We start from the raw sequence: 16,884 nt of genomic DNA, 5'->3' as shown, positions 1-16,884 counted from the left end.
GAATTTAAGACAGTCAATTATCTTTTATCTGTATCTCTTCGTTGTGCTTCCTCACACCAATCCTGTGACCTTCGTCCAGCTGCATCTCGATGTTAGCTCTGCCTAGCATGGCTAGCTTGATGGTGTTCTCCATATGTGCCCTCGTACACTCATGTTTCTTAATCTTCTCAGGTAAATGCTTCATGTCCCTCACTCCTGTAACAGTCCATGTCGTATCTGTCCCCGCCATTTTAAAAAGTAAACATGGGAAGCAAAATACCACATTTACATGACTCCATCCAGCTAGCCAAGCCTTCCTGTTGTACCAATTACGCGAGAAGCCTCTGGTATACACTTTACCTTTTTCGCTGGCTTGTTGGCTAATTTTGATGTCCGGTTGATCTGGGCCGAGCTGTTTTATTTGTAATTTTTCCACCAATGTTCTCCTCTCAAATGGAATTTGGAGAAGAGACCTGATTGAATTCGGGGGCTGCTGCTTAAATCCTGTCTTGAATGTCCGCGTCCATCATTGTCAATGTCTTCAGATATCCACTCTGTCACCGACAGACTCGGCTGGGGGCGATAAATTAATCGCCCTTTAGGCATCAGATTTGACGATGATGATTGGATAAATTTCTGTTGCTATGCGCATATCTAATGTCAGCAACAGATCAGCAATTGGCTGTGCTGCTGCACTGACTGGGCACTGTTTCTATCGCCCCAGAAGCTCCGAAGAGGTTAGGAGATGACCCGGAAGCTATTTTCCCCTAAAATATAATGATTTATATTTTATATATGACATGTTTTGTTGCATTTTAAACACACTCATACTCAGAATAAGTGATTATTGTTAATTTTAAAAATGTTTATTAAAAAAAAATAAAAAATCCAAAAATACCAGGGGGGGGCGGCGCCCGAGCGCCCTCTATGGGCCAGCCGCCACTGCTACGTTGTATGTTGGGACCCCCTGAAAACGAGATGATAAATCTCAAAGGGTTTATCCTAATAGAATAACACCTTACCCTTCTCCTCTGATGAAGTAGCTCTTTAAATTTCAGGATCCAGAGCATAACCCTTGTGAGGTCTGTCCACTTCGAAAGGTGGTCAGGAGCTTACTTGTGGGACATTTGTTGTGTTCCAACGCTACAGCACAGAGAGAGATCTCAGCCTTCACCTCCAGGTCATCATTAGGAACTACATGAGCAGAATGCCACATCTGGATATTGGCTGGGGTTTATGTCCATGCTGAAAGAAAAGGCATACTGCTTCACTGTAGGTGCTACAGCTTGAACGGCATTACAGTGACTATCAGTATTTATATTGTATTATAGAATTTTAGTTTAACTTCACCTCAGGCACCACCCTTCAAAACTTGAAAATGATAGCCGACTAATTGACTTAGTCTCATCAAATTTGAAACTAGATTAATGATCAAATGAATAACTACAACCCAAATTACTGCATCAATAGCTATTAAAGGTTGAGGGGATTTAGGGGTTAGGAAAGGTTGGCAGCATTCACTTTTGTACATATTAAACTGAAAGCATGTAAATTCCAATGGCACTTCTTGAAAATGGTAGCAAAAGTAAAACACACAATATGTAATCTAACTAGTGACTATATATGTGTGCGTGCGTGCGTGCGTGCGTGCGTGCGTGCATGCTACATCCGTGTGTGTGAGAGTGAGACAGTGGAAGAGACAGACAACAAAAAAAATGGTGATATGATTTGAAAATGGCGACTGAGGCTACATGGTCTGCAAAACAATGGCTGACAAGGGTAAACTTCAAAGATGGTAGAATCACAGATGGCTGTGAAGGTGCTGAAGGTGCAAAACCAAAATGCTGTGATGCAGGGTGGATGTTAACACATGGGGCAGCTTTTGCACTACGTTTTATGCTTCATAGTAATAACAGCCACCTTGAAACAACTGCCAGCTCTGTTAGAATTATGTTTTTTGATTTTTCTAGTGCTTTTAATACAACTAAACACCATCTCTAAGATAACAAATCAATGAATTTGAAAGTGCACAACACATTTATAATGAACAACGATTGCCTTTTGTCTCGACCTCAGTTTGTCAGGCTTGATAATAAACTGTCTGACGTTATTTTGGCTAAAATACGAGCTCCACAGGGAACAGTTTTATCCCCCTTTTTATTCACACTCTATACTTATGACTATAGGCATAGTCGGGTGTAATCCTAATCCTCTAATCCTCTACTGAAGGGGGCATCCCTAAAGTCTGAGATTCAAACCTACGCTGGGCATCCAGATAAGGTACACTACTAATACAAAAGCCAGTTGCTGTCTAAAAACATACACACTTGTCAGTACAGAAAGCAGTGTTAGCATTAGCATAGCAGAAATTTTGACAGCAACTTTTACTCATGGTATCTCTGCCACCATTGTCCATTTCCATCAAACGAAAAACCATTATCCTGTTGTGTTGTTTTCCTGTCTAGTCAGGAGTCTAGCCAGTCCAGTATAGAAGCAATTTTGACTTCATGCAACAGCGTCTGAATGAAGTGTTACCTTAAATAGGTAACAGTCTAAATGCAACTTCTTGAAACTTTGAATAATTTATTGACCAAAAAGAGGAAAAAAAAATGTAGACAACACATCTTCACAATGCCTATTAAACTCAGAAGTGATCAAACAATTACACCTCTTGGTCATAGGCAATCAAAGGTAATTATATCAAATTATTTTCAAAATTCCACATATTTCCAGTGAAATTAATATAGCTATTGTAATTCACTAATAAATCAATGATTGAAAAGCTACAGATTACACTTGTTCTAAACAGACGAGTGGCAGTTAACCTGTTACTATTTTATGATCTTTAACATCAACCTGTTTCTATTTCATTATCCTTACCATTAACCTGTTTCTACTCTTGACACTGTGTGTATTTTTATTTCATCATGCCACTTGTAAAGATCACTTATGAGATGGTTCATGACCAGAAGATTGATTTAAGCTTCTAAATTCACATTGAAATCACATTGCTTCTCATAAAATCCTATGGTTGGTCCATTTCGCTTTTACACCACATAGAAACAGAACCAAAGTTAGCTTGAGAGTGGACCCAGCGGTCTCTGCCCTCTTCTTTGGTCCACAGTTCATAGCTTTTACACCAACCCAAATAAACTGGACAAATGCGCAAGATTTTATGAAAATAAAGCAATCTGGTTAGATGTGAAAGCACCCTCAATCATGACTTCATGTCTGCTTAACATTGCAAAATATTTAATTTTGGTAGAAACATACTTAAAGCCATGGTTTTGTATTTCCAGGTTCATTGATCAGAAACTCAAATGTGATTGCTGTGGTCAGAAAGAGGTCAGACGGTTTGGGTGTTTGTGTAATTGATTGTCCTTATCCCCCAAGGAATTGAGTAAGCTATAAGTGTTAAAATCCTACAGTTGCCCCTGCTTCACAGTACTTAAGCGTACTTTTTCTCAATTGTTTTTGCAGGGTATGGGGAGATCTATCCAGTTACCTTGACTGGTAAGGTGGTGTGTGTCTTGTATGCCATGGTGGGCATTCCTCTCATGCTTCTGGTTATCCTCGATGTGGGAGACTTTCTCGCTTTGCTGATGTCCAGAGGCTATGTGCGCATTCACACCCTCTGCAAAACCCTTCGTTCCCACACCTGGTCTCGGAAGAGAGGAAAGGACCTGAGACTCGAGAACAGCACCTGTGTTTTCAGCCATGACGTTTTGGTCTGTGAACCCCTCGACATCCGGCAGGTACTGCACAGCCAGGCAGATGTACAGCAAAAGTCCATCAAGCTCCAAAACAACAAAGAGATCTTTGAGAAGATTCTCATTAGGGAGAATTTACTAAGAAAAGGCCCACTGCTCAGAACCCTATCCTGTCCAGAGCTAGACCGGCTGCCACCACCTAAAAAAGGATATACCATTTGGGACTTCACAGGCTTAGGGGATGGAATGGAAATGCTGGATGTACCCTTTGTTCTGATTCTGTTTATCGTGTTTGCCTACATTTTTCTTGGCGGCTTGATTTTGCCATTGTGGGAAAAAGAATTCAAAGGCTTTGACCCCTTCTACTTCTGCTTTATCACACTCACTACCATCGGTTTTGGTGACATTGTTCCCCATCACCCTAAGTACTTCATGCTTACCTCACTCTTCATTATTGTCGGGATGGCCATCATGTCAATGGCTTTCAAGCTCGGTCAAACACGAATTGTAAGCTGCTATCGCCAATGCATCAAGTTCATCAGCAGGGGAAATGTGGAGACTTTCCAAAATAAAGAGAATGATTAAGTCAGCAAGAGAATCTCTGCCTCTTATCGAAGAGGTGTACAAGGTCACACTCCTGGTTTTGACACAGGCACAAAACAGGAGTCTGTGTGAACTCGTGCAGTGAATTCTTTGTGCTGGCTGTTCGGTTATAAGCATGAGCAAATTAAAAAGTGTGCATGTGCCAAATGCTTTTTCCCAGTGAAGGAGGGTGATATTCAAGACGATTCCTATCAAGAAGAACTTCAAATTCTGCATATGTAGCTGCAGTATTTTGCCAAGAAATGATTATTAGATGTACTTTAGTACTATGTGGCACTTGTACTGCCTTGAGGCCAACATAGGGTGGAAATAATAGTGTTGCATTTGATTACAAGACAGAACTCTTGATTTCTTACTCCCTTCTGGGAAAACCAAATAAAATTGCCTTTTATATTCAGTTTTGTTTGTTCATTTAAACTTCACTGAATGACATGATGTCAAATGAACATGGCTGCCCACACGCTCAGCAGACACAACCCAAACACCAGAATAAATGTTGGCAATGTACATTTCTTCAAACCAGGGACTTGTAGCAATTCCATATTATTGTGTAGAAAATATATAGAAACGTATAGTTTTTTTTGTTTCAACAATGATCATTATGTGTCCTCAGATACCTGGTTTTGGTGGCACAGTAGCCACTGGACATGCCATCGATGTCATATTTATTGGCAACTAATTTGGTCAGGATTTTTTGTCCACTAGGTTGATTAATCATTGCACCCAAAAGCACATGAGAAAAATAAAACAAAGAAAAATGTAACAGACAGGGAGGTTAAGATACACACAGTGCCAGTCCAATGTAATACATAAATTATAATGGATCTGTTTTAATTTCTTTGTTATTATTTCACTTTTTTAAAAACTTTTTAAACATGGCAAATATGATATACCTGTCTTAATTAAATCAATTAAATAAATATTAATGCAGATTAATCGTCTCTGTCTGTTTTTCTGCCCTGTCCTCTGTTACACATGTGTATCTCTCTCTCTCTCTCTCTCTATATATATATATATATATATATACATATATATACACATACATACAATATGTACACATATTGTACTATATGTGTTGGTGGTGCAGGATAATATTATGGGTCATAGGTTGTTTGTTTTTTCAGGTAACTTTATATTGTTATGAGCTATATTTCCAAGATAATTTGGCCTGTGCATTTATCAGGGTAGGTTTGGGTCTCAGGGTTGATAAATGCACGGGCCAAAACAGTTTCAGCAGCTCACAGCTACAGCAACTATGACCCATAATATTATCCTGTACCATCAAAAGTTAAGATTACCAAATAAAATGTCACTCTACCCACTAAATAAAGTCCAACAATATGTGCTGTGACTGCATACTTAGGTTTCATTTACATGAACAGTTCCATAAACCAAGACCAACAACTATGGGATACCCTAAAACAACACAATATGAATCTCAGTGGATTTTTGTCTGCAGCTCACAGCTGCTGAAACATTTACTGTAGCAGAGATACATCAGAAAGCATGCGTTCCAGATGTAACACATGCTGTCTGATATTCTAATACCTACCAGCTAAAGCTCCACATTTCCATCCCACAAAATTTCCCACTACACACTCTGGCAGGGCAGGTGACCTTGCTAGAGACTTAAACTCATATAACTTTACTTCCCCCTGGATTGAACACGAAGTTCTCCTGTGTCCTCACCTGCCAGCTTTGGCCTCACTAACTACAGCACTGTGAGGACCACCTCACAACAACAAGACAATCTGCCACAGATGATCAGATGCTGCAGCATCAGCAAAACTGTCAATCAGTAGTGGACCCATCATGTTGGACCCCACAGAGACATGTTCTACTTTCTGCTAACCCTGGTCAGTCTTCAAAACAGAGGATGAGATAACACCTGCCAGCCTTTGCCTCACCTTCTCTGTGGATCAAACTGTCAACCAACAGAGGACACATCACCAGTAGACCCTACAGAGGCGTGCATTCCCGCTGCCAGTGCGGAGATTCTGCACAACAGATCATAAGGTATTGTTTTCTAATTTCATATGTGCTTTCTAATGTTTGGCAGTAATTGTGTGTTAATTCATGTGTTCACTTTGTATAAATGTAACAGTTTTGATAACACTGTTGTCACAGCCAGGAGTATATTGTCATTTACATGAACTCCTTCCCTCAGGTCTCCTTCCACTGTGATACCCCCACTTCACAGAGGAGACACTCAGGACTGCACAGAGAGCAAAACAAGTGAAAGAAGCTGAACATCATGGCAGTCTTCCTCAACTTACAAATTTTAAGAGAAAATGCACACCAAATACTCTTGAGGTGCTGATCACTGGAGGAAGATCAGTTGAAGAAAAAAGTGTCGCACACTCTGGCTTCATATGCAGTTTATTTAAATCACCATTTCGGCCACATGGCCGCCTTCAAGATTTGCGCTGATGACAGACAAAGGAAGGCTATATAGGTCAATTGGTAACAAGAGTAACAAGTAGTAACAAGAGTAACAAGAGGCCATTAAAACTTTTTTCAACAGTGACAAAAAAAAATCATCAGTGACAAAAAAATCATCAATTACAGCCAATCAAAGATATCATAAGATAAAGGAACCATTATATATTCTGCATTAACATTTTTTTTATACCAGTATATTTTTCACAATATCCACATTGCTTTATCAAATTACCTTTAGACATGTAGATCAAGTTTAACAATATTTAGAACTGATGTTAAACTTGATCTACATATCTATAGGTAATTTTGATAAAGCAATGTGGATATTGTAAAAAATATACTGATATAAAAAAATGTTAATGCAGAATATATAATGGTTCCTTTTTCTTATGATATCTTTGATTGGCTGTAATTGATGATTTTTTTTGTCACTGATGATTTTTTTGTCACTGTTGAAAAAAGTTTTAATGGCCTCTTGTTACTCCACCCAAGTGGGGAAATATGATTGGCTAATCAATATCAGGGCGTGGTCCAACTGACTTACAGTCAGGTCCATAATTATTTGGACAATGATACAGTTGTCGTCATTTTGGCTCTGTACACCACCACAATGGGTTTTAAATGAAACAATGAATACCTGCTTAAAGTGCAGACTCTCAGCTTTCATTTAAGGCTTTTTTCAAAAATGTAGTATGAACCGTGCAGGAATTACAACCATTTCTTCACACAGTCCCCCGACTTTAAGGGCTCATAAGTATTTGGACAAACTAACATAATCATCAATTAAACAGTCAGTTTTAATACTTGGTTGCAAATCCTTTACAGTCAATGACTGCCTGAAGTGTTGGACACATAGGCATCATCAGATGCTGGGCTTCTTCCCTGGTGATGCTCTGCCAGCCCTTTACTGTAGCCGTCTGCACTTCCTGCTTGTGTTTTGGGTGTTTTGCCCTCAGTTTTGGCTTCAGCAAGAGAAACGCATGCTCAATTAGATTCAGGTCAGATGATATGACTTGGCCATTGCAGAACATTCCACTTCTTTGACTTAAAAATGTCTTTGGTTGCTTTTGCAGTATGCTTCAGGTCATTGTCCATCTGCACTGTGAAGCATCGTCCAATGAGTTTTGAAGCATTTGGTTGAATCTGAGCAGATAATGGTGCCCCAAACACTTCAGCTTTCATCCTGCTGCTCTTCTCAGCAGTCACATAATCAATAAATACAAGAGAACCAGTTCCACTGGCAGCCATACATGGCCATGACATAACAGTACCTCCACCATGCTTCACTGATCAATCAATCAATCAATCAATTTTATTTATAAAGCCCAATATCACAAATCACAATTTGCCTCACAGGGCTTTACAGCATACGACATCCCTCTGTCCTTAAGACCCTCACAGCGGATAAGGAAAAACTCCCCAAAAAAAACCCCCTTTAACGGGGAAAAAAAAAACGGTAGAAACCTCAGGAAGAGCAACTGAGGAGGGATCCCTCTTCCAGGACGGACAGTCATGCAATAGATGTCGTACAGAACAGATCAGCATAATAAATTAACAGTAATCCATATGACACAATGAGACAGAGAGAGAGAGAGAGAGAGAGAGAGAGAGATGCAGGTAATGACAGTAGCTTACAACAACATTAATGAAAGTAATAATATTATAGTTATAGTTCTGGCTACTGTGGTACAATATGTTGAAAGTATGTATTAATATCTGACAGTATACTTGTGTGACAATAGTCATATGTTTATAATAACAGTAGAAGTATGACTAATGACTAATGATGGCAGCAGCAGCAGGAGGCATCTGGCAGGACCACGGCAGCAGCACAACCACACACGTCACACTGTCCAGGCACCGCTGCGGTATGAGTTAATCTGAGAGACAGTGGAGCACAAAGGCTCCGGAGAAGAAGCCGAGTTAGTGACATCCAGAATGGCCGAGTTAGCAAGATGCAGTAATAGGATGAGAGAGAGAGAGAGAGAGAGAGAGAGAGAGAGGGAGAGAGAGGGAGCCCGGTGTATTATAGGGGGTCCTCCGGCAGACTAGGCCTAAGTCAGCCTAACTAGGGGCTGGTACAGGGCAAGCCTGAGCCAGCCCTAACTATAAGCTTTATCAAAGAGGAAAGTCTTAAGTCTAGTCTTAAATGTGGAGACGGTGTCTGCCTCCCGGACCGTAACAGGAAGATGATTCCACAGGAGAGGAGCCTGATAGCTGAAGGCTCTGGCTCCTGATCTGCTTTTGGAGACTTTAGGGACCACGAGTAACCCTGCGTTCTCAGAGCGCAGTGTTCTGGTGGGATAATATGGCACTATGAGCTCTCTAAGATATGACGGAGCTTGACCATTTAGAGCTTTATAAGTTAACAGTAGGATTTCAAATTCAATTCTGGATTTTACAGGGAGCCAGGGCAGAGAAGCTAAAACAGGAGAAATATGATCTTGTTTCTTAGTTCCTGTTAGTACACGTGCTGCTGCATTCTGAATTAGCTGGAGAGTTTTTAAGGACTTACTAGAGCTACCTGATAATAGAGAGTTACAGTAATCCAGCCTTGGGGTAACAAAAGCGTGGACCAATTTTTCTGCATCTTTTCGGGTCAGGATAGGCCTAATTTTCGCAATATTACGCAGATGAAAAAATGCAGTCCGTGAGGTTTGCTTTAAATGAGAATTAAAAGACAAATCTTGATCAAATATTACTCCGAGGTTTCTTACGGTAGTGCTAGAGGCCAGAGCAATGCCATCTAGAGAAACTATGTCATCAGATAAAGAGTCTCTGAGTTGTTTGGGGCCAAGAACAATAACTTCAGTTTTGTCTGAATTTAACATCAGGAAATTGGTGCTCATCCAATTTTTTATGTCTTTAAGGCAGTTATGGAGTTTAGTTAATTGATTACTTTCTTCTGGCTTCATCGATAAATACAACTGTGTATCATCCGCATAACAATGGAAATTTATAGAGTGATTTCTAATGATGTTACCTAAAGGAAGCATATATAGAGTAAATAGGATTGGTCCGAGCACAGAACCTTGCGGAACTCCAAAACAAACTTTGGTACGTAAGGATGATTCATTACGAACGTCAACAAATTGAAAACGATCAGATAAATAAGATTTAAACCAGCTTAGTGCTGAACATTTTAGGCCAATTAAGTGATCCAGTCTCTGCAGTAGAATTTGATGGTCAGTTGTGTCAAACGCCGCACTAAGATCTAATAAAACAAGAACAGAGACGAGTCCTTTGTCTGAAGCAATCAGAAGGTCATTTGTAATTTTAACTAGAGCTGTCTCAGTGCTATGATGCACTCTAAATCCTGACTGAAATTCCTCAAATAAATTATTATCCTGGAGAAAATCACACAGCTGGTCTGCGACTACTTTCTCAAGGATCTTTGACATAAAGGGAAGATTAGATATTGGTCTATAGTTGGCTAACACCTCTGGATCCAGGGTGGGCTTTTTTAGGAGAGGTTTAATTACAGCTACCTTAAAAGACTGTGGTACATAGCCTGTTAATAAGGATATATTGATCATATCTAATATATGAGTGTTAACTAAAGGAAAGACCTCCTTAAGTAGCCTAGTTGGGATGGGGTCTAAGAGACACGTTGATGATTTAGATGAAGAAATCACTGCTGTCAATTCTTGAAGAGAAATTGGGGAGAAGCAATCTAAATATATATTAGGTTCTACAGCTGTGTTTGAGGTTAGATAGGTAGGTCTACCATCTGAGGGCAGGAGGTCATGAATTTTGCCTCTAATAGTTAGAATTTTGTCATTAAAAAAGCTCATAAAATCATTACTGCTAAGGGCTAAAGGAATACAAGGCTCAATAGAGCTTTGACTCTCAGTCAGCCTGGCTACAGTGCTGAAAAGAAACCTGGGGTTGTTCTTGTTTTCTTCTATTAATGCTGAGTAATAGTTTGCTCTGGCATTGCGGAGGCCCCTCTTATAAGTTTTGAGACTGTCTGTCCAGATTAAACGAGATTCTTCCAGTTTGGTTAATCGCCAATTCCTTTCAAATTTTCGCGATATTTGTTTTAACCTACAGGTTTGAGAGTTATACCAAGGAGCAAACTTTCTTTGCTTTGTTAACTTCTTTTTAAGAGGAGCTACAGAGTCGAGCGTTGTTCACAGCAAGCCTACGGCGCTATCAACAAAATGATCAATTTGGGAGAGGTTAAAGTCGGCACGGGAAACCTCTGTTACTGAAGGTATTGGTATTGAATTTAACGACGAAGTAATCTTTTCCTTAAATTTTGCGACAGCACTATCTGATAAACATCTAGTATAGTAACTGTTGCTGAGTGACGTGTAATCGAGTAAAAAGAAATCAAAAGTAATCACTGATGAGGTGGTGTGCTTTGGATCATGAGCAGTTCCTTCCCTTCTTCCTTCTCTTGTCTTCCCATCATTCTGGTAGTTGATCTTTGTTTTATCTGTCCATAGTATGCTGTTCCACAACTGTACAGGCTTTTTAGATGGTTTTTGACAAACTCTAATCTGGCCTTCCATTTTTAAGGCTAACCAATGGTTTGCATCTTGTGATAAACCCTCTGTATTTATTCTAGTGAAGTCTTGTCTTGCTTACAAGAGCAGCAGGATGAAAGCTGAAGTGTTTGGGGCACCATTATCTGCTCAGATTCAATTAAATGCTTCAAAACTCATTGGATGATGCTTCTCAGTGCAGATGGACATTGACCTGAAGCATATTGCAAAAGCAACCAAAGACATTTTTAAGGCAAAGAAGTGGAATGTTCTGCAATGGCCAAGTCATATCATCTGACCTGAATCCAACTGAGCATGCGTTTCTCTTGCTGAAGCCAAAACTGAGGGCAAAATACCCAAAACACAAGCAGGAAGTGCAGACGGCTGCAGTAAAGGGCTGGCAGAGCATCACCAGTGAAGAAACCCAGCATCTGATGATGTCTATGGGTCCAACACTTCAGGCAGTCATTGACTGTAAAGGATTTGCAACCAAGTATTAAAACTGACTGTTTAATTGATGATTATGTTAGTTTGTCCAAATACTTATGAGCCCTTAAAGTTGGGGGACTATGTGAAGAAATGGTTGTAATTCCTGCACGGTTCATACTACATTTTTGAAAAAAGCCTTGCACTTTAAGCAGGTATTCATTGTTTCATTTAAAACCCATTGTGGTGGTGTACAGAGCCAAAATGACGACAACTGTATCATTGTCCAAATAATTATGGACCTAACTGTATATAGCCTTCCTTTGTCTGTGATCAGTGCAAATCTGGAAGAAAGCCATGTGGCCGAAACGTTGATTTAAATAAACTGCATATGGAGCCAGAGTGTGCGACACTTTTTTCTTCAAGTAGTCTTCCTCAACTTGTCTGTGTGAAATGGCACTGGACAGAGATGTTGTTTTGCCCTGCAACAGTTTTCAAGGTATTTGATTATTGAGTGTTGTGTAACTTGTAACATATTTTATTTGACAGTCTTTGGTTTATTACAACAATTTTCTGTTTTCTCTTGTCAGGAGCAGCTCCATCATCCTACCTCCGCCTGTGCATTCATTGCTGTGTACAGTTCTATTCAGTCGAGGCAAACTCCTGTTGATCCGTTAGCAAGTGACCAGGGAACCTAACAGGAACCTAACTGATAAAAATCAGTCATCAGTCAGTCATCACATTCAGAGTAACAGGATCTCCTCTGCAGCATCAAGCTCCTCTCTAAACAAGATAAAAAGGTATGTTTGATCAAGGAGGGGTCTTGAACTAAAGAAGTTAAAATAAAACAACTGACGTAAACACTGTTGGCATTAAAGTTTGTGTGTGCTATTTGCATTAACAAATCAAATTACAGGTCAGGAATAAAGTTTCTCACTTGTTTTCCTTTTCAGGTCTCTTATCCTCCATGTCCCTACAGTGACTCTGTCCTACAACGAACACTGACCAGGGAAGCAGCACTTCAACAGCTACTGGACATGTCAAAAGTCATAACATTACAGCCCTTCACATCTTCACACTGACACTGTGCTCCATTGACAGTTTGGGCTGTGTCAACAATAGACAGATTCAACATACTGCAACATATATACTGACCCATGGACAGGATGACTCTCAGTCGGACACCAACACCTACCTTATGTTATTCAAACAATGTGTATTAATTTTGTATTTCATTACAGTTTCTGTTTTATCTTATTTACTTATTTTTCAGTCTATCCTTCCCTTTCCCTCCTTATCTGTTTTCTAACAGATAAATGACAGATGACGGGGGAAGCATTGTCAGTTAGTTCGGTTGCTACGTGCATCTGAACTAATTAACCTGGAAGACAGGACAGATTTTTAAAATAGTAATCATTAGAGTGGGGTTTCAGCTGGTAGGTATTTTAAAGGCTTTTCACATTTGTGCACTTAGCCTTTGGCTAATCAAAACCCCACTGAAAAGCTGTCAGATGCTGCATATTCCCACAGTTCAGACTGTGGAGTCCAAGCTCAAGGCACTGTCTGCAGAGTGCCACACATGACTTGGTTTAATGAGCCTTGACGAAAGATTTGATTGGGAAACAAATGATGCCATGCTAGTCTTTTAACCTGAAGTTACACAAGTGACTCTAACCCAGTGTTCCCTAAAAGTCAAGTATAACCCTGCATTTCAGTGAGGCTGAGTAAACAGTAAACAATAAACAGTAAATGCACAAATGAAATGACAATAATGACGTGACTGCCAGTCAAGGGCTACTGGAGCTTGAAGGTATGAGCTAATGTGGGTATAGACTCATCACATCAAGGTTAGACCTTGGCTAATCTAGGTCTAACCTTGATGTGAAAAGTCTAAACAATATCTTAAACCATTGAAAGTGTAATGTTTCTTCATTAACATTAATCAAAGGACATATACTACTTTACAAATTGTTTTGACAAACATTTCACTCTTTTCATGATAAACTGTTTTAAGGCACGACATATGTTAAGTGGTGACATTTTCCATTCCTGACACCTCTCACAATCCTTACCAAACATCATGATCAATGTCTGTCTACTGTAAAAGAAAAGAGAGAGAGAGAATCAAATGGGTGAAAGAAGGAGGTGTGTACAGTTTTTCTGTATTTTCATACTCTATTTATTTGTTTTACTGCAAGCTTAAGAGTATGGCCTACTAAACTTTCTTGGTTATCAACGTCTTTATTTTAATCTATTTTTATTTCAAGTTTTATTTGTTTCATTCAGTTAAAAAGGGGCTGCACACAGATAAGCACACTGTCAGCCTGGTGAGTTACATCATCACTCATTTAACGTACAGTTTAAATCAAACACATGATAAAAATGATCCTAAAATTCACTTTATCCCATGTAGTTAAATTGGAGGTTTTTGAAAAATCTCTCTTCTTTGTACAGTATGTGGATTTGTCAGTTCAGTTGTCACCAAAGTGCAGCCAAAAGGCCTTTTAAGGTTCCTTTTGTTTAGCCAAAGTGTCCCCATGGTGTGAGATTAAACCCCAAGGCTTTGTGCAGAGAAAGTTTCCTTGTTTTTCCTCATTTCAGATTTTTGGTTCAATTCAATTAATTCCAGTACTCTTTAAGTATGTCCAATTAAGGGAGCACCTTGGTAGCCAAGAAGGTACAGCACTTGCCACGTCAATGCAACATCACAGGGTCAAATCCAGCCTTGGAATCTTTGTTGCATACCATTCACCATTCTTTGTGTCATACAATTCACATCATTATCTATCTATTGTTCTTATAATACAAAAAAAAAAGAATAAGTAAAAATAGAGTGTGAGCAGTTTCAGATTTCAGTTACCCAACACTGCATTTCTTGCACTTACAGCTATACCTCCTACTACTGATGGTGACAATACATATATTGTTGAGCTTTGTCTTATTCAACCATTCTAAAAACAATTACTGTTTAGGCACTATGGCCTCTAGTTTCACAGACTGGGCGAGGCGGCAATACTATCCAGCTGCAGCGCCGGAGCAGAAGCCCCTGACGTGACATAAGCCCCTGGCTTGACGGATATAACCCTGGCGTGACGGAAGTGACGTAGCATTGACGTAGCATTCCGGAAGTGACGTATTTTCAGGGAAGTTGGGGTTTTTTTTCTCCTCTGGTGTGCCAGAAGTGCCCCTGGCATGACGGAAGTAACTTTTCTCTCTTTTTTACACCTTTTTAAAGTAAAATTGCTTAACATAGCATCTATGAATTGATGAATTGTCCATTTATTTTACCTTTATTTAATCATACAAGTCAACTTAGTTTTTTGTTGTTTTTTAGTAAAACAAAATTGTTTACCATAGCGTGACGGAAGTGACGTTCCTTTCTTTTTTTAAATTAAAATTGCTTAACATAGCGTCTATGAATTGTCCATTTGTTTTACCTTTATTTAATCCTGCAAGTCAACTTTGTTTTGTTTTTTAGTCCACATGCTGTGTAAGAACTGATCCCTCTGCAGAAGAAAAATAAAACTATTTGAGACCAAAACTGCTCATCTTTATTGTACATAATTAACAGGTACCTTTTTTTCCCCCCGTACATTTACAACAGATTTATAAATTTTCCTGATCGGAGGGCTTCTCTCATTTTTCTTTCGAGCTCCTGAAGCTTTTTGGTGGCCTCCGCGCTCAGATTCCGCTGGAGGCAGATTTGAAACAGGTGCCACTCACTGTCAAAAGGAAGAAAATAGAGTCAATAAATAAATAGTATATTAAATTAATATACAGTTCATTATATATGAAAACATCAATGTTTAATATCGTCAAACCTCTCTTGTCTTTATCTTACCATGGTTCATATTGTGGGCCCTGTTTGTACATCTCAGTGGCTTTTTGTACTGACAGGGAGTGCACCTCCACCAGGCTGTAGATAACTGTCTGTAACAGAATGAAAGAATTCAATAAGGGTAAGGCAATATACCAGTTTCTACTAATCTGGATCTGAATGATGAACAATGACATTTTACCTCAGGCAAAAGCATGTCAAAGACAAAGGCAACAGGATCTAGAAGTTGTCTCGCTCCTGGTGTGTACTTAAGGATTCCAAATAGAAAAGAGACCACTTCATCAAGCTGCATGTCATCATCGAAGTAGGTGGTAGCCCTCTCCTTTTTTCCCTCCCATGGCGAACGTAGATAGCCAGTGGTGATGGCCTGCAAATAAACATCACATAAAAATTACTTGAGATTGATCATCTTCTGATGAAGGCTTTAAGATGGACATGCAATGAATGCCATAACTGCTAATGCATTTAGTGTTATATAGTTACCTCAACGTGTTGTCTTAGTTTAGTGTTCCCTGTTAAGAAGTCGGTCAGTACTGAACACTGCTGTTTCTGCTTCTCCTGTGCCTCTTCTACCATTTCCTGTAATTTCATAAAGCACTTATTAAAATGACACTAAGCGCAGTTAATTCCTAATACATAGATGGCTTTTTACTGACCTCTAGTCTTTTCATGTTCTCCTTAGATCCATTGTCCTAAAAGTAAACATTTAAAAATGAGTTATGTTTAGTAAATGCTTGATATAAATTAGGGAGACTAGATAGCATGCTCGATAATAATAACTAAATCACAAACTAACCAACTCAGCCAGGTTGATTGTGCATGGCCTCTTAAAGTAACTGTGCTTCCTGATGATTTGATCATCCTGTGTTGGCTCCTGTTGACCACATATATAATAGAATGAACTTTTAGTAATGTCATGGTTACCACTATTGGAAATTGTAAAAAAAAAAAAAATAAATAAATAAATAAAGGTTAGCTCAGCCGTGGAGAGACTTGTACACAAGCAGAGCTGCTTTAAAGTCTATTCTCTGAGCCACAGGAAGCCAGTGTAGAGACCTGAGCACAGGACTAATGTGCTCGTACTTCCTGGTTCTGGTCAGGACCCGAGCAGCAGCATTCTGGATGTACTGCAGCTGTCTTACGGCCCATTTGGAGAGGCCAGTGAGCAGGCCGTTACAGTAGTCTAACCTACTAGAGACAAATGCATGGATAAGTCTCTCCAAGTCAGGTTTAGATACTATACCTTTGATTTTGGCAATGTTTTTTAGATGGTAAAAAGCTGCTGATGTTATTGATTTGATGTGGCTGTTAAAGTTCAAGTCTGAGTCCATTATTACCCCGAGATTTCTAACCTGATTTGTAGGTTTTAGAGAGAGAGACTGGAGGTGACTGCTGA

The 16,884-nt window shown here is 39.4% G+C and overlaps 1 protein-coding gene across 1 annotated transcript in view; it reads left to right on the top strand.

The window, feature by feature from the left end:
• Positions 1–5,217, top strand: part of kcnk18 (potassium channel, subfamily K, member 18) — a 139,123-nt gene extending 133,906 nt beyond the window's left edge. Inside the window, exon 3 of the mRNA XM_033629811.2 lies at positions 3,460–5,217. Coding sequence (XP_033485702.1) covers positions 3,460–4,274 — 815 coding nt within the window. The 3' untranslated portion in view covers positions 4,275–5,217. The remainder of the gene's footprint in view (positions 1–3,459) is intronic.
• Positions 5,218–16,884: the final 11,667 nt, after the last annotated feature.

This window comes from Epinephelus lanceolatus, chromosome 17, assembly GCF_041903045.1.
Source record: "Epinephelus lanceolatus isolate andai-2023 chromosome 17, ASM4190304v1, whole genome shotgun sequence".
Classification (NCBI taxonomy): Eukaryota; Metazoa; Chordata; class Actinopteri; order Perciformes; family Serranidae; genus Epinephelus; species Epinephelus lanceolatus.
This window is presented reverse-complemented; position numbering and strand designations above follow the sequence as displayed.